At 40.3% G+C, this 26,255-nt stretch overlaps 1 protein-coding gene and 1 long non-coding RNA gene across 2 annotated transcripts in view; both read left to right on the top strand.

Annotated features, from left to right (window-relative positions):
* The window catches only part of stxbp6 (syntaxin binding protein 6 (amisyn)), a 67,330-nt gene extending 42,282 nt beyond the window's left edge, over nt 1-25,048 (top strand). The window contains exons 3-6 of the mRNA XM_031310003.2: nt 9,923-10,053; nt 10,283-10,448; nt 21,644-21,801; nt 23,525-25,048. Coding sequence (XP_031165863.1) covers nt 9,923-10,053; nt 10,283-10,448; nt 21,644-21,801; nt 23,525-23,548 — 479 coding nt within the window. The 3' untranslated portion in view covers nt 23,549-25,048. The remainder of the gene's footprint in view (nt 1-9,922; nt 10,054-10,282; nt 10,449-21,643; nt 21,802-23,524) is intronic.
* On the top strand, nt 12,142-13,921 carry LOC118493739. The gene is made up of 2 exons (XR_004895713.1): nt 12,142-13,026; nt 13,819-13,921. It is a non-coding gene; the product is annotated as an uncharacterized LOC118493739 (long non-coding RNA).
* Nucleotides 25,049-26,255: the final 1,207 nt, after the last annotated feature.

Here is a 26,255-nt window from a genome sequence, read left to right as displayed (position 1 = left end):
TGTGTTCTGAGGCACTTTTTTGACCAATTTGGGGAGACTGATCAGCCCAACTGCCTTTTCTGCCGATGTTTGGCTGTCGGCTCTGTGTGTCTGGGCCTTAAGACAAAAACAATGTTTTAGTCCTGTGTATTGCTATGGCTTGATGGTGTTTTAAGCCCCCAACATCTCCTTCCAGGCAGCGCTGCGACTGTTGACTTCAAGGCACCTAACCCTAACCGTATCCATAACCATTGCCTAATCCTAGTGCCTTCCAGGCAGCGCTGCCTGGAAGGAGACATTGGGGGCTTAAAACACTGATAAACATTGCTATGTGACATAAAGCTATCACTTATTTTGTTTGTCATTAGGCATTTTTTGAGTTGATCTTGACAACTACTGTGGAGGTTGAAGCCTTGCCCTCTGCTTTTCCAATGGCTTCTATCCCCTTTAACCTTATTTCTTTTCTTTTTCATCTTCTTCTCAGTATCTGCTGCTCTGATTATGTTACTCTGTGATAACTTTACTCTTTATGTTACTTCATTAATCAACTCATTGAGCTGCACTCCACACAGACATCAAGGGAAAATGTCACAGGGATCAGTAGCATGTTAACACTGTATCATAGGCTGTCAACATTGCATCTCATCACCCCATAACCAAAGTGTTGCTTCTCAACATGTTACAGTTCAGTTGCTGCTATAATTTAAGCCAAGTCAAGTTTAGTGTAACTGTGATCTCAACAGAAGAGACAAACTAGAGAGCTGAGATCACATTTAAATACAGTTATTTAGATTATATAAATAATATATGGCATTGCCACCAATTTGTTTCAACTGAAATGATCATTTGGAGTAACTCTTGTTGTGTTGACAGGTAGCTGGCTAAATTAAAAATTATATCATGGTATTGCTTACACACACATATATTAGCCTATTCACTCTATACATGTTGCAGAATAGATAACAAAAACAAAATTGCATTTTAACCACATTCTTTATTTACCTAATTTTTGAGTTGATTTGAATTGAACTTAAAGAAGCTTTGGTGCTCAAATGAGAGTTTTCAGTTTGGATGGCCGGTACATGATTTTGTCAATCCTCCAGAATCCTTTAAATGTATTGTCCTTGGGAGTGTTATAATTGGATGGATAACAGATGTGACTGGAGGCAAAAGGCAGCTATGTTTTAAAAAGCTCATTTGGGTTTTGAATTTTTACTGTTTAAGGGAGCTCAGATGAAAGGAAGCACTTGACTTTTCTAAAAGATCCTCATTCTGAACACATGGCTAGAAAATGATGCAAACATGAGGTTATAATCAATGACATGCCAGTTAATGTTAGGTTTGCAATTAAAATGCAAACATGGAAATTCGGTTTTATTCAATGTGAAAATGACATTTCTTTTTCAACAATTATTCATAGTCTCCTGGTGTTTTAGTCCTTTTAACAGCCATTAGCAGTACCCCATGCATATTCCCACTGTGAAGGTTTACAGCTATTAACAGTGGTGCATGATTGTTGTTTTTAGAGGTTTTTGGTCACTAAATTCAAAAATACAGCAGCTTAAATTAAAGTTCAAACAAACTACTAGGTAGCATAACACAAAACATTGCATCCTTTTAACATCTTGCTCAGTTGTCAGCCAGCTGTGATGGACAACTTAATTTGTCAAATGTTCAAAGGATTATTCTTTTTTTCTATCAAGAATTTGCAAAACATGTCAGTTAAAGGATCACTGCAATTTGGTTGTGATTTAAAGTGAAAGTCAGATAGTTACTGTCTGCTGCTCGCTGATTAAAAATCCTCATGGATTACATTTTTTTAGACATTTAAGATTAATGTGAACTTGATAACATCAAATTAAAAGTTGTTTTATAGTAGGCCAGATTTAATACAACTGTTTTTTTACAGTCTTTAGTAAAAGTTTCATTGTTGTATAAGAGCGTACAACTGCACTGCTCCATTGTTAGTGTTGTTGTGTGAAGCTAATGGTGTCTGTATCTGCTGTGTGAGTAGTTTGTCCCTTCTAGGGGTTGAACGAAGCTGATCTCTATTCTACAGCTATCATTCACCATGCTATATGCACTCCTTTTTCACTATTGGTGCCTTGCCACTGCATGGGCACCATCCTATCTGAGGAGGCCTTGTACACAGCAGTCACTGTGTTTTCGACCCCATGAATAGACTGTAGAGGCCTTTGTTCCGATGTGTTGTTGTCTAGCCAGTGTCGTGGTTCATTCCAGTGACAGCTTCTTTCTGAAGATAACAGTGTGTTCCAGCTCAAGCAGAGTAGGGGCAGCATTAAAATAGACCCGTAATCACAGACCCCGACGGTAAAAAATGTTGAGTGCCCTCAGACGACAGCTCTAATAACACACCGCAAAATCCAATCTGTAAGGCAAACTGTTTGAATATTTACCTTGCACGATAGCGTCCTTGCTACCAAGATACTTAACCATTCTCTAACTCATAAGTATAGCAGGCTCTCATTTCAGGTTGTTGTTGATTTTACCTCAAGAGATGGGGTCATGAAGTAGGCACAGTATGCCATCTACAGTATGTAACTCGTTTAATACTGCTTCTTTAGTTCAATAATGAAAGAATTCTGCATAGTCTTTTAAAATCACATGATCTCATTTGATCTTTCCTAAACTCACACTGGGTTATCTATGGTTTCTTGTTTTGAAATTAGCTAAAGACACACCAGAAGATGACCTTCAAATGTTGAATAATGACATAAATGTATATTTTTGTTTAAACTTACTATATATGTTCCTCTCTATGACAGGATATTTGTTGTATGAAGCTGACAATGATTTATGGATTCAGCCATTTAGTTTATCCATACACGTATATGACCTATTCCTTTAGGTCATTTCTGGCCCTTCTTTGTAGCCCAGCACTTTATTAGCATTGGCATATCCTACTGTCTTAATGCTAACCAAATGACTTGGAATTCCCATTAATTATGATCCAGCCTAGAGTCAAACATGCATGTATACTGTCCTAGCTTACTGTCCCTGTATGAACCTGGCCAGGTGCCAGCCGCTGCTTCTCAGGTGTCTTTTGTGCCATGCAAATGTGATTGCCATGGCAACGTGTCTACTTAGTGTTAAGAGCACAGAGCCACTTGACTACTAACTGAGGGGGTCTGATTTGTCAAGAGATCCTTAGCCCAACTGGTTGAGAGAGAGGCTGTGAAATGCTTCTTTGAAATAGGGCAGTTGGGATTCAAATAATTAAACACAAGCTTTCATTTTTAAAGCTTGACTAACAGGGTATCCTGAAACTAATCGGAAATTGTAATATAAACATAAAAATCAGTTTGGCAACACAATCCCAGATTGCAGAAAGAAAAAGTTCAGTAAAGTTTTCTTATTTGCTATCGTAGATGCCTAAAGTTAGATCATTCTTGCTGCTAAATATCATGTGGCACACAGGAATACGTGAATTTAATCTTTTAAGAAGCAGGAAAAGTGGCTTGTTTAGTAAAGCTTTATATTGTCACGAGTAGAAGCTGCAGCACTGACCACACAGATACTGTATAGGCTACATCTCCGTACAGTATGCAATTCCTCAAATGTCATCTTATGTTGGCTTGATGTGTAAACTGCAGTGTTTATGTGTGTGTACATGTATATTGTACAATCCCCTTTTATCTTGTGTCACAAGTTACTTCACTTATTCTTGGTGGGTTAGTCTTGGAATAACCAGTCATTCCAATGGCAACACGGTGCCTCCCTGTCTGTACAGTTACACATGATCTTCCATATCAGATGTGATCTTTTGTTATTCTGTGGTTTTGGATTTTCATATCTCCTCTCGGATGACCCAAAATGCTGATATTTATCATATTTCTGGCTTGTGGATGGAGATTTTTGATAAGCATATGTGTTGACACGAGGATTAAGTTGTATTATATCAGGGAAAGAGACTTATTAATGTTATGCCCATGCGGGTGGTCCTTCTCCATATTCTGTTAGCTCTCATGGTGTCATTGGCAAGCTCCAATGTCTCTGCATGAATTCCATAGTTGTTCCATACTTTCTTAAGCATTGGTTGTACTGGACTATATATTTTTCCATAGTGCTGTGTTAAACATTTCCACAAATGCTTGTATGCATTCATAACCGACAACCTGCACACTTCTCACATCTCCTGGTGCTCACATTTCTCTCTTAACAACCACAACCACTACATTTTTTTCCTTTAGCGAAAGCTGATCCTGAGAAGGTTTTCTCTGTGATGTTCGCAGTCTGTGACTAGTACAGTACAAGTTTTCTTTCGGGTCGCAGCACTTGCGCATAGCCAAGCACAATAAGGGACTGATCCAATGGAGGAAGTGAGAGCATGCCACCATTGGAGCATGAGAACGGAGCAGGACAGGAACCCTTTCCATGGCCTTCCTCTGTCAGCCCACATGAAAACAATGGCTTTGGCAGCCCCTCAGGGCTTTCCTTAATTCTAGATATATTATAAACAAGTTGTGTTTGCTCATTCTCATAAAGTTTATTATGCTTTAACATTGTGTTCAGGGTGTGATTGCGATTTTTGCTTTGTAAAAGCGAAACAAGTCAGCAGAGCGTGTCACATTGCACTTTCATATTTGATCCGCCTCCGTTCATGTACAGGAAGGGATCTTTGTTTTCTCTTCACTCTGTGCAAGAGTTTCAGCTCAGTGAACTGGTCTGTGAATTTCAATCTCAACTCATCAGCCTTATGACCACTCATATTTAAATTATACATGGAGGAGTGGTGGTCGGGGCATTGTTGTGTGGTTAACAATCTAAAATAGAAGCTTACTGTGACACAGGATATCAATGTACAGTATACATGGTATAATGTCATGATGTTTAATGATGTGAAACAAATGTCTTATTCCCTATGATTGGGCCATCAGTAGTTGTATACCAGCTTTCTTATGTCATCATTTTGCTTCAAATAACTTCTCGCAGTATCACTCACTGGTTGAATGTATCATGAGAGCAACTCAAGCTTTCACTTGAGCATACACTTACTCACCGTCTTTTCCTTGATTGCTGTTTCAACAAAGCCAGCTCCTTGAACTTTCAGTAATTGTTTAATATGCAGTCGACAGATGAATATGAAATTGATTTGAGAGGCTCAAAGGTGTCTGGCAGTTTGATTACGACCTCTGTGTTAATGTGTTGACGATCTAGCTCCATGGAAGGTCTCTTTCACATATTCACACATGCATTTCAGCAGTCAGGTCTCAGTGTAATGTCTTAGTTTTATTTAAAAACAAGATGAGAAATAGCCAAATGGAGCTACCAGATTGCTGAACCTGCCGTAAATTTTCCTCCCCATGTGAGCAACAGATCATTTAACCCTGGAGTCAGTGGGATTGTTTTGAAAGCAGGCTCACCACAAAGCTTGTGATATGACAGCAAATGCTAATGGAGTGTGTCAATCTAAGCCTATCAGGCTCTGGTGTCACACTGACATTATCATCATTGCTTTTTTTTATCTATTATGTTTAACGGTATGATGTAGGCGCGAACATTTAAAACTGTTGAGCCTTGACATGAGTGGTTGCTACAGAAAAACTACTGTTGCTGAATTTTTAGTATGTGATTCGTGATGTCTCATTCCCCTATGGTGACTGATTGCTTTGAGTCACAGTACATTTTGCGATAAGGAAACATAGTTCCTGCTTATGCACAGCTTGGCATATTCTGCTCGATTCAAAGGCAGGTCACACTTTTCACATAGGACTGAGCTGAAACAATTGATGGATTAGTCATTTATTATACAAAAATGCCATACATTAACTGGTTGTGGCTACTGAAATCTGAGGATATCCTGCTTTTGTTATGTCTGTTTATTATCAATATGCAATTTGAAGACATAATCTTGGGCTCTGGGAAATTGTGATGGGCCTTTATCACTATTTTGAGACATTTTATAGACCAAGACATTTCAATTAATAAAAATACAAAAAAATGTTAAATTCATTGATAATGAAAATAATGATTAGTTCCAGCTTCATACACTATAGGCCATTTTCTGGTGGGATAAGATGGAGGAAAAGAGAGAATGATGGTTTATAGTTGAATTCATACTGTACTAGTCCTTTATGTCTCAGCTACCAGTCATCTACATATCAAGTGAGAGCAAATATAGCCACAAGCGGCAGTTCAAACCCTTTTTTTCAGCTTCTCAAAGCACTTTCACTTGTTACAGGTACCTTTCACTCACATTCATACCGCCTGAACTACAGCAGGCTTGCAAAGCAGCCCAATCGACAAAAGTCAAAGCAGCAAGCAGCATTGAGCAGATGCCAAATCGCCAAAGTCAAAGCCGCAAGCAGAGTTGAGCGGGTTTGTAGCTTCACAAAGCTGAGCAAAACCACTTCAAATGGTTTAATGCTATAGAAAAAGTGGTGAAACCAACCACACAACTGTTTCATCCCTACAATAGATGTAGCAAGTCCCGCGATTTCGCCCCCTGGCCTGGTATACGTTAAAGTCGTGGTGTTAAATGTCTCTATTAATTTTAGACAGGATTGCTACGGCAGAACTTGAGTTATAGGCAATTCCCTGCTAGCGCCGCCCTTAATGAAGTTCTTTGATTGATGGTGGCCATGTTTTATGGCAAATCTTGCTCCTTTTATAGTAGAAATGTGTATCTCAGTCCCGCAAGGCCATATACCAATTTTGGTCTTGAGAAAATCAAAATTGACAAAGTTCCATTCATTTAACAGCTAAATACCATCATGGCGGACGTTTAAGCACATTGAGCTGGACTTGTGTGAGGAATTTCATGTGAGGGGCGTGGCCTTTAAAACTTTTGGCCTAAGTTATTCTTTGGGGAGCATGAGCACCTCAGCATCAGTTATGGTGACAATTTTCATGTCTCCAGTTCGTTTCAGCCCCCGGTAACTTGAGAAAAGGCATAATTTAGCATATAATGCTAAATAGACCACGCCCACATGCACCAATCAATATGACACTTCAGATCCTGGTTACTACTCGCCCCCAGACCCTGTGTACCAATTTTGGTGAAATTCCGTTTATCAGGTTGTGTGGTACAAACTTGTGGTATTTTTGGCGCCCCTTATGGGTTAAACTCATAATCATTGCGTCAGCCTATTCCTCATGACACACTGAATATATGTTACAAATTGTATGATGATTGGTCAAACCATTAGTGAGTTATGGCCAATTTACTGCTAAGCCCCACCCTTGGTGTAATTTCTTTAATTTATGGCGGCCATGTTTTTTCACCAGTCTTGCTCATTTAAATGTGTATCTCAGTCCTGCAAGGCTCTATACCAATTTTGGTGTTGATAGGATCAAAATTGACATTTTACTGTTTTTCACATCATGCAAAATAGCCAAAAATTCCATCACTACGGACCTCTATGGTCCAAGAGGCTTTTTTGTAGAGCACATTGAGCTGCATATGTGTGAGAAATTTCAAGACAATCGGACTTACGGCCTGAGGGGCGTTTTCTTTCCAAAATCGCTTTTGTGATCGTTAATTGTAGCGCCACCATGTGGCAGATTGGACTCATATTTCTTGGTAAACGAATGCACATCATTTCCAGTCATTGCGCCAAGTTTCGTGTTTCGTGTTTCTAGCTCATTCCAGCTCACGGGAATTTGAGCCGTGGTGGAAGACGACAAATAATACCAAACCGGTTTTATTAGATTACAATCTAATAAAACCTATTTTCTACTTAATAGGTTTGGTGGAAAGTAGTGGTTCTGTGCTGCACTCTATCATCTGCCACAAATGTAGCTCAGAGACAAATCATTCTCGCTGCGAATTTGATGACCTTAGTTCCCAGACTCCTACCCTTTCAACACACCAGTTCATTACATCCAGCTGTCATTCTCTTTATGACATTTTCTGGTTTCTAGAGCTTCTATTAGCCTTCTGTGTGAACCCAGACAGATCTGATCACTCACTTCATCTATTTGTCATGGCTGTCTGTTTTAGTGAAAATAAATTCTCAACGAAAAGATTAGAAAGAAATGACTGCCAGTCTGCCTGTATTCTATCTGTCTGCCTCGGTTTGTCTGTTCCACCCTGTAACCTCAGGCCAGCACCTCAAGTATTAACAGCAGCTGTCTAAATGGATACACAAAACATATCCAAACATTGCTCCTCTCAGGGGCATTTGCTTACTGAATGTATCACCTGATGTAACATTCAGCCCAACCTATATTTTCAAAATCATTTTCAGATTAAGGTGTGGTATATCTTTCACTAAACGGATCTGAACAAAAGGCAAAATGTAACAGTGAAACCAGCAGGGATGCTAGTGGTTTTTGGAGAGATGAGAAGCAGAGTGAAGGGCAACGGAGTTGAAAGTGACCCGGACACTTCCCTATTTCTGAGATGACACAATGGCAAATGTGGGAAAGCGGATGCAGGAGTTCACTGCCCGGGTTATAAAAGCAACATGTGGCCCCTGAGAAGTGCAAAGGGTTTCAGTATCCAGCCACACACACATCCAACAGTCCAGACACATGATAGAACTGTGAGCTTCGATGATCTGTAAACATGTGATGATGTTGATCTCTGCATGGGAAGAGTCAAACACAGATATACATGGGAATAGAAGGGAAGGTCCTGTAATGCTGCGGTGAGTGGGGCACAACTGAGGACAAAATGATGATGTCATGGACAGGAGGTAAAAAGTCAGAGGCCTCCTAAAACACCTTAGTTAGTTATTCATAAATGTTACAGTTTATCAGGATGCTACTAGTCCTGTATGACAGTGGTTCTCAACCTGGGGGGTCGGAACCCCCAAGGGGGTCGCAAGATAATTTCTGTGGGTCGCATCAAAAAATCCACAGAGCCTGGAGCACATTTGACAAGGCTAGGTGCTAGTTGCTAAAACTAAACTTTAATTAAAGCTACGCATGATTTGTTTACATGTATTAATCAAAGCATTCACAATAATCACTCAAAATCAGCAGGGGAGGCGTGTAGAAACAGCTGTTTCACCGGTTTGCAGCTCTCTTTCTCGTTGTCGAGGGGAGTGGGGGGTCACGAACACCAACCTCATTATTCTGGGGGGTCGCAACTCGAAAAGGTTGAGAACCACTGCTGTAGGACAAACTCAATGGGTCATACACCAAAGAACACAGAGAAATCCTCAAAGAATATGTAAGCAACCTTACCTTTTTCTCTGGTTTCTACAAATGTAATGAACCCTAATTGTTGTACAACTAAGCATGGTTATTGCACCGACTAATACAACTCCACAATACCTAGTAATTGTAATGGAAGCACAATGTAATGCCACTGTTGGATTGTGTTATCATTATGTCAATTTTTCTCTTGTGACTTGTTTAAAAGGTAATGACTCAATGGTTGAACGCAGTGTAATTTGTTTCCCGCTTAGATTTAGTCAGCAGTGCAGTAGGAGAAATCCATCACGTCTGTCAAGTGAAATGAGTTATGTCCAGCATCGTGTAAAAATACTCAGCAATTTCTGCTTTGACAGGAACAATATATGTTCATGTTCTTTAAACCAGTAGTGTTGAAAAAGTTTCTCCATGTAGCTGGAACACAACAGAAAGTAATTGCACAAATAATGCATATAAGATTATTGTGCACACTTTGGCAGTATAAATATGAAAACCAACTCCATTGTGCACAGGATTTATCTGCTTATTGTTAGTCTGTGTCTTCTCATAGGAAATGTTATCATGATCTCTGTTGCTGTTGGCTCCAAAAGAGAAATGTCCATTGTTAATGGATGCCTTTGTTTCTTCCGCCCACAGATGGAAGCTTGTACTTTTGCTAGACTCTAATGTTCCCCATCTTGTGACCTGAACTGTCCATTTATCCAAACCCAAACTTTCTCACTATACCATAAACATTGGGGCTACAGGTTAACTCTATATTATGTTTAATGTTTGTGTTAAATCTTATCTGGTGTGTTTTGTATTGTTTTTGTTTCCACAGTGACAAATAAGAAACCCTCCCATGTATCCATCACCAAGGTGAAGCAGTTCCAAGGATCTTCTGCCTTCATGAAAAGGTCACAGTGGACACTCGACCAGCTACGGCAGGTCAACGGCATTGACCTGAACAAAGTATGTCATTTCTAGTCCCCTTCAACCACTGCTATTTATGTAGTTAATATAGCCAAGGGATTATTTGGGGGTTAACATGAGTATTGCTGAAAAATAATGATCGCAAAAAAGCCAGTTGTGTCCCGCTTTCACCATTTCTTTCCCTGATAGTTTAGATGTTTCTTTTCCATGACCTCACACACTCCCCTGTCACTCATCATGTCTCCCTCTCACTGTTATTCCTTCCAAGGACTGTCCAGAGTTTGATCTGATGTTCGAAAACGCTTTTGACCAGTGGGTTGCTAGTTCAGCAGGGGAGAAGTGCACCTTCATCCAGATTCTTCACCACACCTGCCAGCGCTACAGCTCAGCGCGGAAACCAGATTTCGTGAACTGTCAGTCCAAACTGCTGGGAGGTAAGACAGTTTGAAAAAAACACTGCTAACTGTCCTTTGGTAATATTTCTGTTGCGAACACAGTGACTCTGATATGCCAGACTCACTGCTGTCATACTGTGCTGTAAGCCAGTTTGAATCTGATTATTTATGATGACAACCAGCACCTGGTGTGTATGAAAATGCATGCTTCTCCCTCATACACAGCATCTGTTGAGCGCTCTGCTGAAGTGAGGTCAATGAGGATGTCCAACATAATGCATCAGCTGTGACTTAAAGCATCTGTCACAGATCAACTGGTTTAAGGCACATAGAACAACACTAAATAATAATTCCCCCTAATTTATGTGATGTTGACTCATTTCATTGTGCGTTTGAAGTGTGAGACTCATTATTTTCACTTGGTTTCCACCCTTCAAAATAACATTAAACAACACAGTAAAAGCTGTAACAGTCAATTGAAAGCTGACCTCCCCCTATGAAAATAATATATTTATTTCATGCCCAACTAGTCTATATCCACGACATTCCACTTCTGGGATTGCTCTGTTGCAGATGGAAATTTTGCCGGATTTCACTCATTTAGGCCGGATATCCCTTGCCTTGGGCTTCCTTTGTGTTGGCATTTTAAACTCTGGTCAATTTATGAGGACTATGGTTAACCTTTTCTCAGATCTCTGCAGGGTAAATCCAGACAGCTAGCTAGACTATCTGTCCAGTCTGAGTTTTCTGTTCCACCAAAACAAGTTCCTTCACGAGGCTATTTTGCAGAGGTGCCGTTGCTCCGTACGGCGTTTAGTGCCACCCAAGATGATTGTGATTGGTTTAAAGAAATGCCAATAAACCAGAGCATGTTTTTCTCCCATCCTGGAATGCTGCGTGGACTCGCCAGACCCTCCTCTGCAGCGCTGTGGAGGAAGGTCTGGCAATGTGAGACTAATGCCCAGCTAATACACAAAGACAGGCTGATCAAACAAGTCAGAGCACAACCAATTCCCAAATGTTGAAGACATGTTAAAAGTAGGGCTGTCAAAATCAATGCGAAAATTAGTTAATACATATTCCGCCACTAATTTGTTGACATGCGATGTGATTTGGGCCTCGGGCCGCTCTGTAGTTCGGGAAATCAGGAAGCCATGCAGCAGTTACGTTGTGGATGGCTAGCAAAAACAAACCTCCTTGAGCAGAGATAAAGAAAAGAGTCTTTTGAACGGCAAGTTCAGTTTCAAAGCCCTTCCAGATGGTTCTCTCGACAAGACGAAAGTTATTTGCATGTACTGTCGATGTGAATTGAGTTACCACCAGAGTACGTCGAGTCTCGAATACGTCTTGCTGGCCAATCATACGGCTGATGCAGAGAACCCTCCTCCCCCTTGTCAAAAAGTAAATCTAAAACTGCATAATTAGTCATTTTAAGGGTTAAGGGTGGTGCTGGTTGATGGTTTCCTCTACAGTGAAACCCAGTAGGGAATGCAGCATCCTGAGCGGTTTAATCAGATATTGATCTGTTTACTCCCAACCCTCATCTTTGAGCACTATTCAACCTGTTGTATTATTCATGCCATTATTTATGGAAACAAACATGCCCCACATATACAAGAATCAATTACCAGAAATAGATATTTAAAAAATATATATGGTTTGCTTTGCTTTTAAACTTCCAACTGTTGTACTACTAATAAAATCTTACGGTGAGCAAATCACAGAATGAACTCTTGTAATTGGTAGCGTGTGCTTTGTGAAAGCTTTCATTTATGATGCAAAACAAAGTACAGTACTCTACATTGCAGAGAGGTGAGAATGTGTGAAATATGTGTATAAAGACACAGTTAGTTACTATTAAGGTTCCTTTTTTTTTCTTACTCTGTGTGTGGGAACCCACTATCTACTCATTGATGTTAAAGCTACCCGTTCTCTTTAACATTCTGTTGCCTTGACCTCCCTTCTACTCTTGACAACCATGCCCATATTTAACTCGCTTAAACTGACCCTGGTGCATATTGTAGTCTCTGTATGTTGTATGTTGTATGCTATGTTGTCCCCGAGAGCACTGAACACACAGGTCTTTAGAGTAGGATGGATTATGGAGTGCAACTGTGCATATTAACCACACATCTGCAGAATATATGAAAATTACACTTACAAGCACTGTAGCATTGTTCTTGTGGATGATTATGAGACACATAGCACTGCTCTTGATATAAATGCTTGTAATATGAATTAATTTTACCCACAAAAACTACATGTCCTATTTAAAACACACCAACCCTGTGGTTTTGTAGAAACAGCTACAGTATTGATTTAGCTATTGACAACATGCTGTTAGTCCATATAGTCAATGATCTGATAATGAACTCCTGGCTCTGTGTGAGTAGAGGATGCTGTGTGTGATAAACTTAAAAAGTTGACAGTTCACCCTGCACATTGTGACAGGAGGAACAGAGAGGATGCCAGCCTGCTGCCAACTCTGTCCACTCCAGTTTAAGTCTCACACCAGTGCAAAACAAAAAGCATGACGCTGCTCAGGTGTGGGACCATAACTGTGGGAGACTCTATCTGCAGAATCCTCTGGGATGGCAGCCTCCAGAAAGCACAAAAGGTAGATAGTTAATGCACATAACTCAAGATGGACAAGTATGTTTTGCCATTCAAGATAAGGAGCATAGAATGAATGAACATGATATTAGTTGTCAGTTTCCCGTTGTCATGGCGGCACCTACCTGCAGAAGGCACCTACTATTGTTGGAGTTGATATTATGATGCAAAACCATTTAAATAACACTCTAGATTTAAATGTAATTCAGGAAGATATTTTGTAACATATTTGGCTTTTTTTTCCATATCCTGTAAAGAGTTTTCTTGGTGAACTGATACTGCAGAGTTTTAGACTTCTGTCAGAGCCGTATGCACAGGCGCATGTTTTTGATCCTTGATGGGGCATGTAATTGGTCCAGAAATAAAAGCAGCTAATTGCCTTGTTATCAGTGCCAACTTGGGCTGATGCCCACACTGTTCTACCCCAATTCCTGAGCTTTTCTAGCTCACTGGCACATATTCATGACATGATTCTAAACAAATTGTTAAATCTGTGAGCTAAGTGGATGCTTTTAAACCCTCAGCATTAGGCAAACCTGTCTCCCAGTAGTTTACACTTAATGCTCTGTGTGAATCTTCATTCTTGGGGAGGTTTACAATCAAGTGATGGACGAATAATCAAACAGTAACCAGTTTTAACCGGTTTTATTTTGCATGACATTTACAACTGAACCCTTAAAACTTAACTCGTGATTTAATAATCCAAAAATGGTAACCCCTCTTGACTAATTTCAAAATCAGTATCATCTTTTCAACATCAAAGCTGATTATGACGTTTGATATTTTCTCATCACAGAAGACCAAGCTGTAGATTCAGTCATTTTCCGTTGCAAGGTCTATTTGAACAGAAAGAGGAAAGAATTTGTTGCACACCACGGTCATCTACTGAGACAAGGTAAGCCAGTGTTACAGTAACCAAAACTGCTTGGACTAAATTTAAAAAAGTTATACCTCTTACTAAAAAGTGTTGAGCTAATCCAGAAATCAAGGAAATCAAAGTTTCGTCGTTAAACAAGTTTATCCCCTACTAACAAGCGATGAGTCCCAATAGTAGGTTAATAAGAGAGCACATTATTTTGCAGCGAGCAAATTCTTTTACATCCACAAAGTTGTATTAAAAAAAAAGGTAAAACTAGAACTGCAAGCAGTTATGACGGGGCCCAAGCCACCCACGCCAGTCACCCCCGACGTCCCGGGGAGCGTGCGAAAGCGGAACCCGAAGCCTGGCGGCGGGGAGGCAAACGTCGGTAAATATCGAGAGGTGTGAGCCGCGAGGTCTGCGGTACATCGCCGTTGCAAATGTAGCGGTTAACAGGTCATCTCCATACATATACAGACCACCTTTAAGAATGCTCTACAATAAACAAACTTCTTAACCCCCCTGACGACAGGGGACAGCAGAGAGAAATGACAGAGTGACCGAGAGGGTGGAGGCAGGTGTGGTTGTTGAAGGAGCAGGGGAGGTGGTCAAGTTGTTGCGTCATAGGCGCCGATTTATGTTTTCCTCCGTGGGTGCTCACAGGCGCACGGCCTTTAAAAAAAAAAAAAAAAAAGTAGTCAGAAATTCTTTGCATTTCAGCCCAAACTCATCTACGATGATTATAGCGGCCCCTGTTTTGTGTTGATTGCATTTACTGTGGCAGAGATATTGCAATTGCAAATTTCCCATTTAAATGCATTGCGTTATTGGCCAAAACAAATAAACGTTGCTTATAGCGCCCCCTAAAGGCCGATCTTCACTAAATTCGGTACAGAGCATCGTAGTGGGATCTTGAACAAGGATCTCATGTTATTTGCTGATAACATTTAATTTGGCCGAGATATGATATGATATGTGTGTAGTAGCTAGCTAGGAAAATTTCTTTGGTCGTCAAATGCGCATACTTTAACGTAGCATTTTGGTCGGATCCATCTGGAGATGCTACGTACCAGGTTTCGTGCTGATCCGTCGCACGGCCTAGGACGAGTTCGAAAAAGTTGGTTTTGCGCATTGTGCGATATTGCGAAAATTATTTTAAGCAGAAATGGGCGTGGCTTATATCATGTGATTCAGCTTGATTCAAGGAACACGTGGATGTATGGTTTTCTAATGTGCGATGTGTAATGTGGGAGTTAAAGGCAAAAAAAACCTATAGCGCCACCTAGTGGGCCACTTGTGTAATTTTTTGTAGGTGTGGTCCATGACCCATTGTCCATCTACCCTGTAAATTTAAAGTTGTTCACATTAGTGTAAGTGGTGAATCTAGACTTGGGTCCCATAGGCCACGCACACTTTGATCCCTCAGTACCCCACTCGAAGGTTGGCCTCAAGAGTGGCCCTAAATGGTACCCATCAAATTTTCATGAGTTCATGAGATATCAACTTTTTGTACTTGTAGCGCCCCCTAGTGACCAATTTTCGTAAAAGACGTGGGGGACCTTCAGAGGGTCATGGCAAACAAGAATCTAAAGTTTGGCGTAGATGGCATTTATTTTGGCTGAGATATGGCAAAGTTGGTGTTTTCATAATTAGCTAAACAAATTTGTTTGTGCGTAATATGCGCAATTTTTATCCTATCAAAATTATTTGCATTAACTTTTTGTCAGGTTGGTCTGGAGATGGTACGGTCCAGGTTTCGTGCCAATCGGTCGCATGGTCTAGGAGGAGATCGAAAAAATACGTTTTTGATAAATCGCGATTTTTCACGCATAAAAGTCTAGGCAGAAATGGCCGTGGCCTATATCACGTGATTCAGTTCGATCCAGGGAACGCGTGGATGTATGGTTTTTGAATGCCCGGTGTACGGTGTGGGAGTTATAGGGCCAAACGCAGTTTTTTCTGCTATAGCGCCACCTAGTGGTGGAAGTGGGTTGTTGCGCCTGAGGTCCTTGCGGAGTTTCGGACCAGTCCTGAAAATTGCAACCCCCCACCATGTACGGTTTAGGCTGTAGTCGGAGTTTTAGGCGGAGAAGAATAATAATCCTTAGAAAAACAATAGGGTTCCACAGCCCTGCTGTGCGAACGGCGTAGCTCTTGCTACCGCCGGTTCTTGCAGACTCGGGCTTGGACCCCTAATAAAGCCTGTCCACTGCCTTCTGAACTGAGGGCCCTGCTCTTGGCTCGCAGAGACTTAAGTGACCTCTTTGTTGTCTTTGTTGTTAGGGATATACTGTACTGAAGTTAGCATTTACACACACAGCTTGCATCTTTATGCTCCCAGTGAGCACAAGGTCACAATTTCCCTGGTTTGTGTTGTCACTATGGGGGGTGACTACATGCTGAAAGGGATTTTTAGTTTACATCCAAAGGTTATGTGAGTTATGTCCAATGTCCTTGCCCCTCACTGTCAGGCTGTGTGCAGAGTCACTGACTAATACTGTGCTGATGTAAATCACATTTTGATGTACGAGGGCAGTACAATGATGGAGTGCTTCTTCCCTAATGGTTTCCTCAGTATTCTGTACTTCTGTATAGCATTTCACACATTAACATTTGAGCTTAGACAAGACTATAATGATGGAAATTATAGCTCTTTAATGCATTGTGTGATGCTGACATTTATCTGCTGATTAAAGCCACTGAGAATAGGCTGCTCATGAATACCTAGTCGCTATTTTTCTGTCAGTGTCAACACCGTTCTGTGGTACATTCAGTACAAAATGTTCCAAGTTTGTTCCCATTAGGGTCTTTAGTGCCTTGCTTTTTAACCAGCATGACATTGACTAAACTAAAGCCAGACTGAGCATGCAAGGTGAAGCTATTTCCCTCATGAAAAAATGTCAGTGGCAGAGTGCTCTCCTTGCTTTTCTCTGAGTGGTTAACCAAGGGGTTTAAGGAGTCATTCAGGCTACACATCCACTTCACTCCAAAGTAAATGTATATGTATGAGGGTGTGTAGGACTCAGTGTTGTAGTATTCGAGATCGGTCTAAAGAACACTTTTTGAAGGTCTTGGTCTTGTCTCGGAATTGACCGCATTTTTACTCGGTCTCAGATAAAGAGGACTCAGGATTTTATGTCAAGACCGGTCAAGACCACAACTGCAGGCATATCACTAAATTGCCTGTGCATTGTCTAATTATATGTGTTAACATCATTACTGTGATTGGATGTAAAACTTCCTGCTTGAAATGCAACCAATAACTTGACTCATTTCCAATTTGAAATTTGTTACTGTTAACCTCTCCTCGCCCCCCTTTACACACACTCCCAAGAAAGTCATGGGGGAGACAGGAGAAGCTCTGGCTGTCTGGCACCGGTCTGGTCTTGGTCTTGGTCTTGACTTGGTCTCGATACACTCTGGTCTTGGTGATGGCTTGGTCTCGGTTTAGGTGGTCTTGACTACAACACTGGCAGGGCGCATAAATATGTACATTAGAAGTGACTCAATTGTAGTTCAAGCAGGAGAGACCAAGAAAATAATACAGATTTATGACTAAATTATTGTTTATAACATGATCATTTGTCGTGAACCTCAGCACGGGATCACACATTTTACATTACCAATTGAGTGATTGAGTTTATGCAAGTCTAAATGAAGTTTGCTGCCGATGCTAAGCAAGTCGAGATCCTGGATGCAGGTGGTGGTGGGGATTGGGAGGAGCAGCATTGTGTGATGGTTGAAAGACAATGATATAATGATAGGCATATACAGTAGGGTACATTTCACGGGGAGAGAGTGGTATCGGAAAAAGAGGAAATGTATGGCTTAATGATTTGGGAAGAACACAGAGAAAAGGAGAACTATCCCTGTGTAAAACGTTCGGGCGTCACCAATGAAAGAGAGGTAAGAGAGAATTAACTGTTTAGGGAATAACTGTAGGAAGAATGTGGAGAAAATTGATTGGATAAAAGGCTGTAGAGATATAATAGGTGTCTGTCAGGAGTGCCTGAGGGAGGTGCCCTTCCTGGTTGAACCTCTGCTGTAGTTTCATTCTGCTGCTGCGGATAATGTCAAGATTTGCATTAATGAAACTACAGTGGGGGTTTATCTTGCAGCAGGAGCTGCGTCTTTAGGCCCTTATGATGTCGATTACATTAGCCATTTCTGATCCATCCCCACACACATTTTATACATCATTATTGTATGCATAATCTATTTGAAATTGTCAAATAGGAGCATTGGTGCTTTAATCCTCTGCTTTATTTATCGTAGACTAGTTTTCAATGTAGCCTATAGGAAACTTGCAAAATAGCATGTATGGTAACTTTTTTTTTTTTTATAAGATTATTTTTTGGGCATTTTAGGCCTTCATTATATAGGACAGCTGAAGATGTGAAAGGGGAGAGAGAGAGAGAGGGGGGGAATGACATGCATCAAAGGGCCTCAGGTCGGAGTCGAACCTGCGGCCGCAGCGAGAAGGACTGAGCCTTTGTACATGGGGTGCACGCTCTACCAGGTGAGCTATCCAGGCACCCCAACAACATAGTTTTTATACTTGTAACTAACATTAGGAAACTCATGTTGCATGTCCTTTCTGTGAACTGGAAGTACATAAATCTACGGTAAAACAAGTGATGAGATGTTTTATGTATTTATTATAATACTTTTATTATTGTCTCATGGCAGGAACTTGGAAAATAAGGTTGGTGTGTAGGTACTGTACAGCTTTGAGTAGGGTTTGGATCACTTACAGAAATCCTTGACAGAATGCTTTATAAGTTTCTTTGGTTGAATAACCGAAGCCTTGAGCGCTCTGCTATTATCGGGATAATAAGGTGAATTTTTGATGTAACTTGTTGAAGTGCAGATAAGTATGTGCTCGCTTATACTTAATAGAAATTATTGTAAGACACTATCTCCCTTCAAACACCCACACATATTCCCCAAAGCATAATACTAGCACAGTGATAATATAATCATGTATGCTGCCAGAGTGAAAGTATTAAAGGCACTGTAATAAGTGTTGTTTGAATGGTTCTTTTTATGTTTGTTCTAGAAGTTAGCCATCCAATCTAATCAATCCCGTATGCTTCAAGAGCAGATGTGACTTATTTTGTGAAGTGTATCTGACATGTTCCTGTTGATAACCATCAGCTTATCTTCTGTAGCGCCTGTAATCTCCTGCTTACAGCAGAACTGGAAGAGGAGAGGGGGGGGGGGGGGGCTTTGAAGGATCTCTCCCCTTCCTTGTTATGTTTGTCTTTGCTCATAGGTTCTGGAATATTTTGTGGCCAGAAAATAAACTTGACTTTTTGTTCAGTCTCCACTGTTAAAGAAACCCTGGCTTGACGTGATATCACGGGGTAACAACAAAGCAACAAAATTCCTCCTGCATTGTTAAAAGAGGCGTCCCATGGATGTACTAGGATTGGCCACGTACTATAGCTCATTCTTATTCAACAATGCAAGTTTACAAAATTGTCACAAAAAGCTCCTCTTCTAACTTTAGACTCCGGAGTCGGTAAAATGACTGCAATAATACCAGTAAACCTCCTAAGTAACATAAAAGGGCCGCTGATAACGGTGATGGCTGATCATTTCCCACTTTAAATTAAGAGTCACTTAGGCTCACAGCGATGGCACCACATAACGTAATCTACTCCTACACATCTTTCATTCAGCTCCTGATGCTGCAGCCTTTTCATAAGCTCTCTCCATCCTGCCTTTTACTGTAATTACATTCTCCACTGGGGGAGCCCATGCTGCAGCCCGCCACTGATCTCTGAGAATGGAAAAGAAAGGCACTAGAGAAAGGAAAATTGTGTGCAGACAAATGAAAGAAGATGTTCTCCAGTGTATGGTGTGGAGGGGTTGTGAGAGTGGGGGTTATACATTGAGGATGATGGTAGTATTACTCCCTGGGCTTTGTCCGAGGCGGAGAGGATTAAGAAGAATCTGTCTGAAGGTGAAAAGGTCTTATCCTTTCTAGTGAAGACCTAAAGCTTCAAAAGTGTTTTGTTTTTTCCAAACAGAAGCAGAGGAGAAATGTGTTTTTAGTCTATGTAAGCCAGCATTCACTTTTGCAATGTATTATAATTACACATTAACTTTGCTTTGCTAATGGCTTCGAAGATTCTAGTTAAGAAAGTAAGTATTACATCCACGTTGTAGCTGTAGACTGTGGAGTCCTTGTATGCTGTGGAGAGATTTTAAACCTTTGATCAAAAGAAAAACTAGTTCTGACAGGTATGATGCTTATTTTATCATCGGACCAGATGTGTTTGTCATGTGCAACGTGACCTACAGTCTGTGGTTCATTGACTGTAATTTCTAGAAAAATGGACTGAATGAAGGCCTTATGTATGTGCGTGTGTTTCCATTTCCTCTTGTGTGCGGGGGATGAACATCTGTGTGTCTGCGGCACAGGTGTGTCTCTTCATAAACGGCTTTGACTTTATCAAGTTAACTGCATTTGAAGGAACACCAGCTGGCCTCGCTGTCTGCTTTTGGGCTGTCATATAACCCACTGCAGTAGAGCTGTCCCAATTATCTGTCACTCAGCCTACATGAGTTGATGCCACAGGACATACACTCACTATATTGCAGTTTCCTGTGGGAGTAGATACAATCTGGCTTGTCAAGTCTTAATACAGTCAGTCTGTTCCTTCGCCTCAAACTCATTTACTATATATCCCAGGATATATACCTTGGATAATTGAATCTAGCTTATCTTTTCACTGGGTGTTGTTTTTCTTTATCTGTCCGCTTTGTAAAGTTAGGTACAGGAGTAGACGGTGTATTTGTGTATTTAACTTTTTCCAGGAGTGGCTGGGGTGGTCATCACCAAATATACCAATACTTTTGTTGCATTGGGAACCCTGTGGTGTCATCCTGGTGTTGTAATTAAAATGACTCCTCAGGATCTAAAATGCCACCATAGATTGACATTCTCGGTTGACTCTTTTTGGGGCAACCAAAGGTAGCAGTTCACAGGAGCAGTAGGTGACAACTTCCCAAACTGGCATACTGCAAGTGACAGATTATACCCCACTGGAACAATATACAACTGTTTTGCCGACAATGAGAAAGCAGCAGGAAGATTGCTGTTCTTGGTCTGGTTGCCAGCGTGGCGCATAACAGCAGCATTCCCGACGTGCGGTAGATTAATGGCTTGTCAGATGAAACATCCGCAGGGTTGCCATAGCTATCGGAAGATGTGTTCACTGTCTTATTTCCACAACTTGGTCTCCAGGGCTGTCCATGCAGACAAGCACATATCCTCTCTTTATTACTCTATGGTTCAGAGGACAGGAGAGTTGGCACCACAAGTTCAAAATTGAAGAAAAGCAGTGAATAATGTCACCAGGAATGACATGCTTGACATTAAATCCGGTGTTTCTGTTGCATACTTGGAAGTTTGAAAAGGTTAATTTCTCTTGATCTTTCCTTGAAGTAAATCCACTTTGAAGGAAACGCATTAGCCACTTTCCCACATTGCACCTGATGGAAGCCGTTTGCTTTTCCATGTTTTTGTCTTCCACCGTTAACACTAATGCTCATGGTCACTGATTTAACTACATGCATTTAATGTCACAGGTGAATTTGTTTCAGCTGGTCTCCTACATTCTGTTGTTCAACATGGAATAACAATTTCCTTCCCCTTTGTCTTTTCTTTCCTCTCTTGTGCCTCTCTACTTTACTTTTCTTCTTCACTTCTTTTTGCTCCGTATTGCTTCTTCACTTCCATCCTTATCTGCAGGTAACAGTATACTACACTCAGCTGCAGACAGTGTGACGAGTGCTGTACAGAAGGCCAGCCAGGCTCTGAATGAGCGCGGTGAGCGATTAGGTCGGGCTGAGGAGAGGACCGCGGACATGATGAACAGTGCTGAACAGTTCTCTGTTACAGCACAGAAGGTGAGGCAATATCTTAGCAAGATACATTACAATGCATAACCTCAGGGTGGTCTTACTGTGGATTTTAATACAGCACATTGAAATTCTGACTTTGGATGCAATGGAATATCTAGTCATAATTTTAAGGTAATTATTAGTTAAGCCAAAAGATCAAACATTTTACTTATACCTGAGGATATTTGTAAGTTGCTTCATTGTGACTTCAGCCTCTCAGCAGTGGTGCTCTTTTCTCTGGAAAGATAATAGTCTTTTTCTTCTCCCTCATTTACTCTCTATCTCTTGTAGTGGTTGTTCCCTCATTCTCCATCTATCCCATATCTCTTGTTTGTCAGGAAAACTAATTGCATGCTCTTTAATGGAGCTATTACCATAACCTGATTTTTTCTTTTTATTGCAAAACAAAAGACCAAATCTATTGCTTTGTAACAAGCGTACCTGATTACGATCATCATAGCTGTCTTTCTAATAGCACACAGTATATCTTACACTCCCCTGGGTTTGCAGCTTACCATCTTGTGTAAGGTGAGGTCCTGTTGTTAGTGGACAGCCTTCCCTGAGACATGTGCCATCTAAAGTGGGATGTTAATAACTTTAATAGTATAGCTATCCATTGCCTGTTGGAATGTTTTCAATTATGCATAATGCCATACTAGTGATGGTGGGATAATTTACAGACATTTCAAAAGCCTTGCATTGCCCTCTTACTGCTCACAGATGAGCTTCACCACTGTGATGAATTACAAAAACTGTAATAAGCAAAGAAAATGCCATACCTTGGCTCTGGTGGTTTCAGGAGAGAATGACTATAGAACCCCCATGAAGAATCACTCATTCGCTGGCAATTCTCATTTCACTTGCTGCCATTAGCTTTTTATATTTTTGTGTGTTATCACTTATCTTGCACATTACTATCAAGACTCATTATTTTGCATGTCTGGAGCCCTCTGTTAAAGGCAGTTGGAGGCCTTACAGATAGATAAAGAAGGCATTACTGAAGAAATGAACAAGACAGTCCGCATTTTATCCACTACATTTTTGTCTGAGGATGGCTTGAACGATAGCTTGCCAGGATTAAGCCATCTGCATGTGTTAGTAGCTTCAAATTCTAGCCAAGTGCAGTGCCTGTGAGAGGGTCACCTTGACTCTTTTTTCGCTTAGTTCATATCTGCAATCCCACTTCTGCACCTCGCTTTGTGACAGCAGTCGATTTCCCTGTGCTGCTCAGTTTTAAACAAGACCCTTCATTTCTGCGTGCTGCTCTACTGCCCCCACTTGTTCAATCTGTAGATTTCAGTTCTCTTCACACAGCAACGTACTCCATACTCAGTCAGTACTGTATGTGTGCATGTTTGCGTAAATGTGTCTTCCATCATCACATTAATCTGTCAATCTGTCAATCTCTCCAACGATTGTCCAGCCCAGCCCATTAGAACCCTTGTTAATGGGATAAATGAAGTGGCCTTGTCATTGTCTGAATAAATAAAAAACAACATGGCCCCTAGCTGCCTTCCAGCACCTGTATAATAAACCCTCCTAACAGCTTTTTCTCCTTTGTGGAACGTAAAATATAATCTGTACCTCATTTTACTCAATGTGCTTGCTATTGCATGTATTGTTACATTTACAGTAACTTGTTGTTTCTAGCTGGGTAGCATTTTGCTGATAGGGTATTTCAAAATTCTCATTGTATTATTCTGCAACCCCCCTCCCAATTTTTCTACAGCTTGCCATGAAGCACAAGTGTTAGACCACTGCCAAAACCAACTGGGCTGGGGGGGGGGGGTCACCAATCGCCAGTCGCTGTACAGGAGAAGGATTCCACATTTTATTCCTTTTAAAAGATTTAATATGATTACTATTTGTTAACAATGTTAACATGTTAATTCAGTGTTTTGGTTGTTGTATTCTGGTGCATCTTCTGATGGCGAAGCATTGAGCAGGAGGATGAGAGGTACATCTGAACGCTACTTCAGACTGTCAGCAGAGTGTTTCATGCTTCTGTTTGCCAAATAAAAGTCAAAGGCCATGACTGTATTTGATAACCACGGCCCCTCAAAACACTTCCCCTTTTCATATGTGCAGACACTAATGTGAGAGCACACAAGGAAGAGCTTGTCTCACGGTTATTGATTGTTGAGTTATTTATGAGCACTGCAGTGATTATGCAGTCTGATTTATGAGTGACGGACCCTCTCATGGGTTTCACAGGTGTGACTTTGGATTGGGTTGTACTATACCACACAAATATAAAACATACTTACCTGCCTCAATTTTCTTATCGGATGCTTAGGTTGTACCCAGGTAAATATTTTGGCAACACGTTTGGGAGAGTGGGATGTCAGATGTAAGGAATAATGACATCAGTGGAGAACATTACTCTAACTCCACCCCTGAACATCAATACATCCCAAAGTATTTATTTTCAATTTAATGTTTCTTCTCCTTTGACTCTTTGACATTACAGTCTTTCGGGCTGCTGTTCTATCCATCATTTCAAAATGTTTCAAACCAGTATTAGTCAAAATGTTTTCAACATATTTCATAAACGGCACATGAGACTAAATAGAGTGGTTTGTGTGAAACGATATATAAAAACGTGAACTATTTGACTCCTCTGTTAGACTTGTCTACCATTCAACAACAACCAAAACTACATGGAATACAGTTGCCAAACGTTTTGGAAGTGTACTTGAAGAACTCTGTTTTGAAAATAAGCTTTTTAAGTATAATTTATGTTAAATTCAGTAAACCAGCTTCTGCATTGTAAAAAAGCAAAACATGTAATTCTTCTAGTACTCTTATCTCTGTGTCTGTAGAGCTATTTTGTCCAATGAACATGGGATGTTTTGAAATGACTCCTGGCTGTATTTCAACTTTAAACATTCAGTCATACCTTATGCTTTTTGTATAATTTGGGTCGTTCATTATAAAGATGTGTCTACTGACAAAATGTCTCAAATAACAGCAGCAGTGTGTAGTAGTTTATTTTTTGTCAGTGCTCTCACACTGACTGTAACCTTGGCTTTCTCACCGGCAAGATACCGTCCTCACAATCGAGATGTATTTAATTCTTTTCATAGTTTGAATTTTATAATTCACAATGTTACAATGCACTGATAACCTTATCTTGCAGAGCACTGTTGAGTTCATACTGAAACGTTCCAGTTGCCTAACTCTTGGTGTGCTTTTATTCCTCTCTCTAACACTTTGGATGTTTATTGTTTTAATAAAGAAATGTATAAAAAGACATTGTCAGTGTCTTTTTTTAAACCCAGCTTTAACAGTTCCATCAAACAATGGATTTAGAAGTTGTACATTTATTTTGTGGCGTGTTCTTTATCATTGTTATTGCATTTGTGTGTTTTACTCGCATGGATTTTCTCTACTCAAACCGTAAGCTACCAAAAGTGTCTAATGGGTTGTTATGTCATTTTCTCTGTCTGATGTGCCCAGTCTCATTTCATGCTTTATAAATGCTCATATCACACTGATCTCAAGTATTTATAATACTGTAAGATGTAAAATAAAGTCCGATCCACAATCAAAATATAAATGGTTCTTTATTAGTGCCTTTTGATGTTAATGTCTCACCTCAGTTTGCAAATCCGTGTTAATATTTTCTTGCTTAAGTCTGCAAAATTTGACCAAGAATGACCCTCGTACTGTATCTTGTGCTCAACCTTTCTCTGTAGTATGAACACAAGAGACAGTATTTCATTCAATTGTATCTAAAAGCTAAAAGCACATTACTTGACCCTCTGACGCAGTGTTAGACTGGGTTGCCACATTAAATATTACTATTAAGAATTCTTGTGTTTTATCTACGTTTTGCTGTCTTGTTACCCAGGTTTAAATTCAGTTACTTGTTAGTCATTGTGTGTGTGTGTGTGTGTGTGTGTGTGTGTGTATTTAGATAATTTATTGTAGATTAAGACATTTTTTTACAGAAAAGAACTTCTTTAAGCTGTGCAAATAGTTTCCCCGGTACTGGTGATGTTTCCTGTTTAAAATAATACTGGTGATATTTCTTCTCTAAAAGGGTAATTTATAGGAATTAAAAAAAGTTAAAAAAAATTCTCCCATCAGACTCATCTGTCTGTTATACTGACTAAAATATTCAGACCAGAATGAAACATAGATTTGAACAGCAGTCAAACTTCTAGGTGAGATTGTCCTGTTTCCCCAGGAGAGGGCAATGTCAGCGCATTGTGGCAGCAAGTCTTGATAGCTTCCTATTGACTATTGCCTCAGTCCAGGCTGCAGTAAATACTACATTAACAATGACTAAGTTTTAGTTATTAATGTTTACTGATACATTTAAGTTTTTTTCCAGCAATGTTTGGAGAACAGCTCTTTGTATTGTAATCAATTAAACACAGAATGCTGATTTCTTTATATAAAAGTTTTCAGGAATGTTTGTGTAATTGAATGTTTGCATGTCCTCATGGGGTCAG

The sequence above is a fragment of the Sander lucioperca genome, chromosome 18 (assembly GCF_008315115.2).
Source record: "Sander lucioperca isolate FBNREF2018 chromosome 18, SLUC_FBN_1.2, whole genome shotgun sequence".
Taxonomy (NCBI): domain Eukaryota; kingdom Metazoa; phylum Chordata; class Actinopteri; order Perciformes; family Percidae; genus Sander; species Sander lucioperca.
The sequence above is the reverse complement of the archived record's forward strand: the minus strand, read 5'-3'. Positions and strand labels throughout refer to the sequence as shown.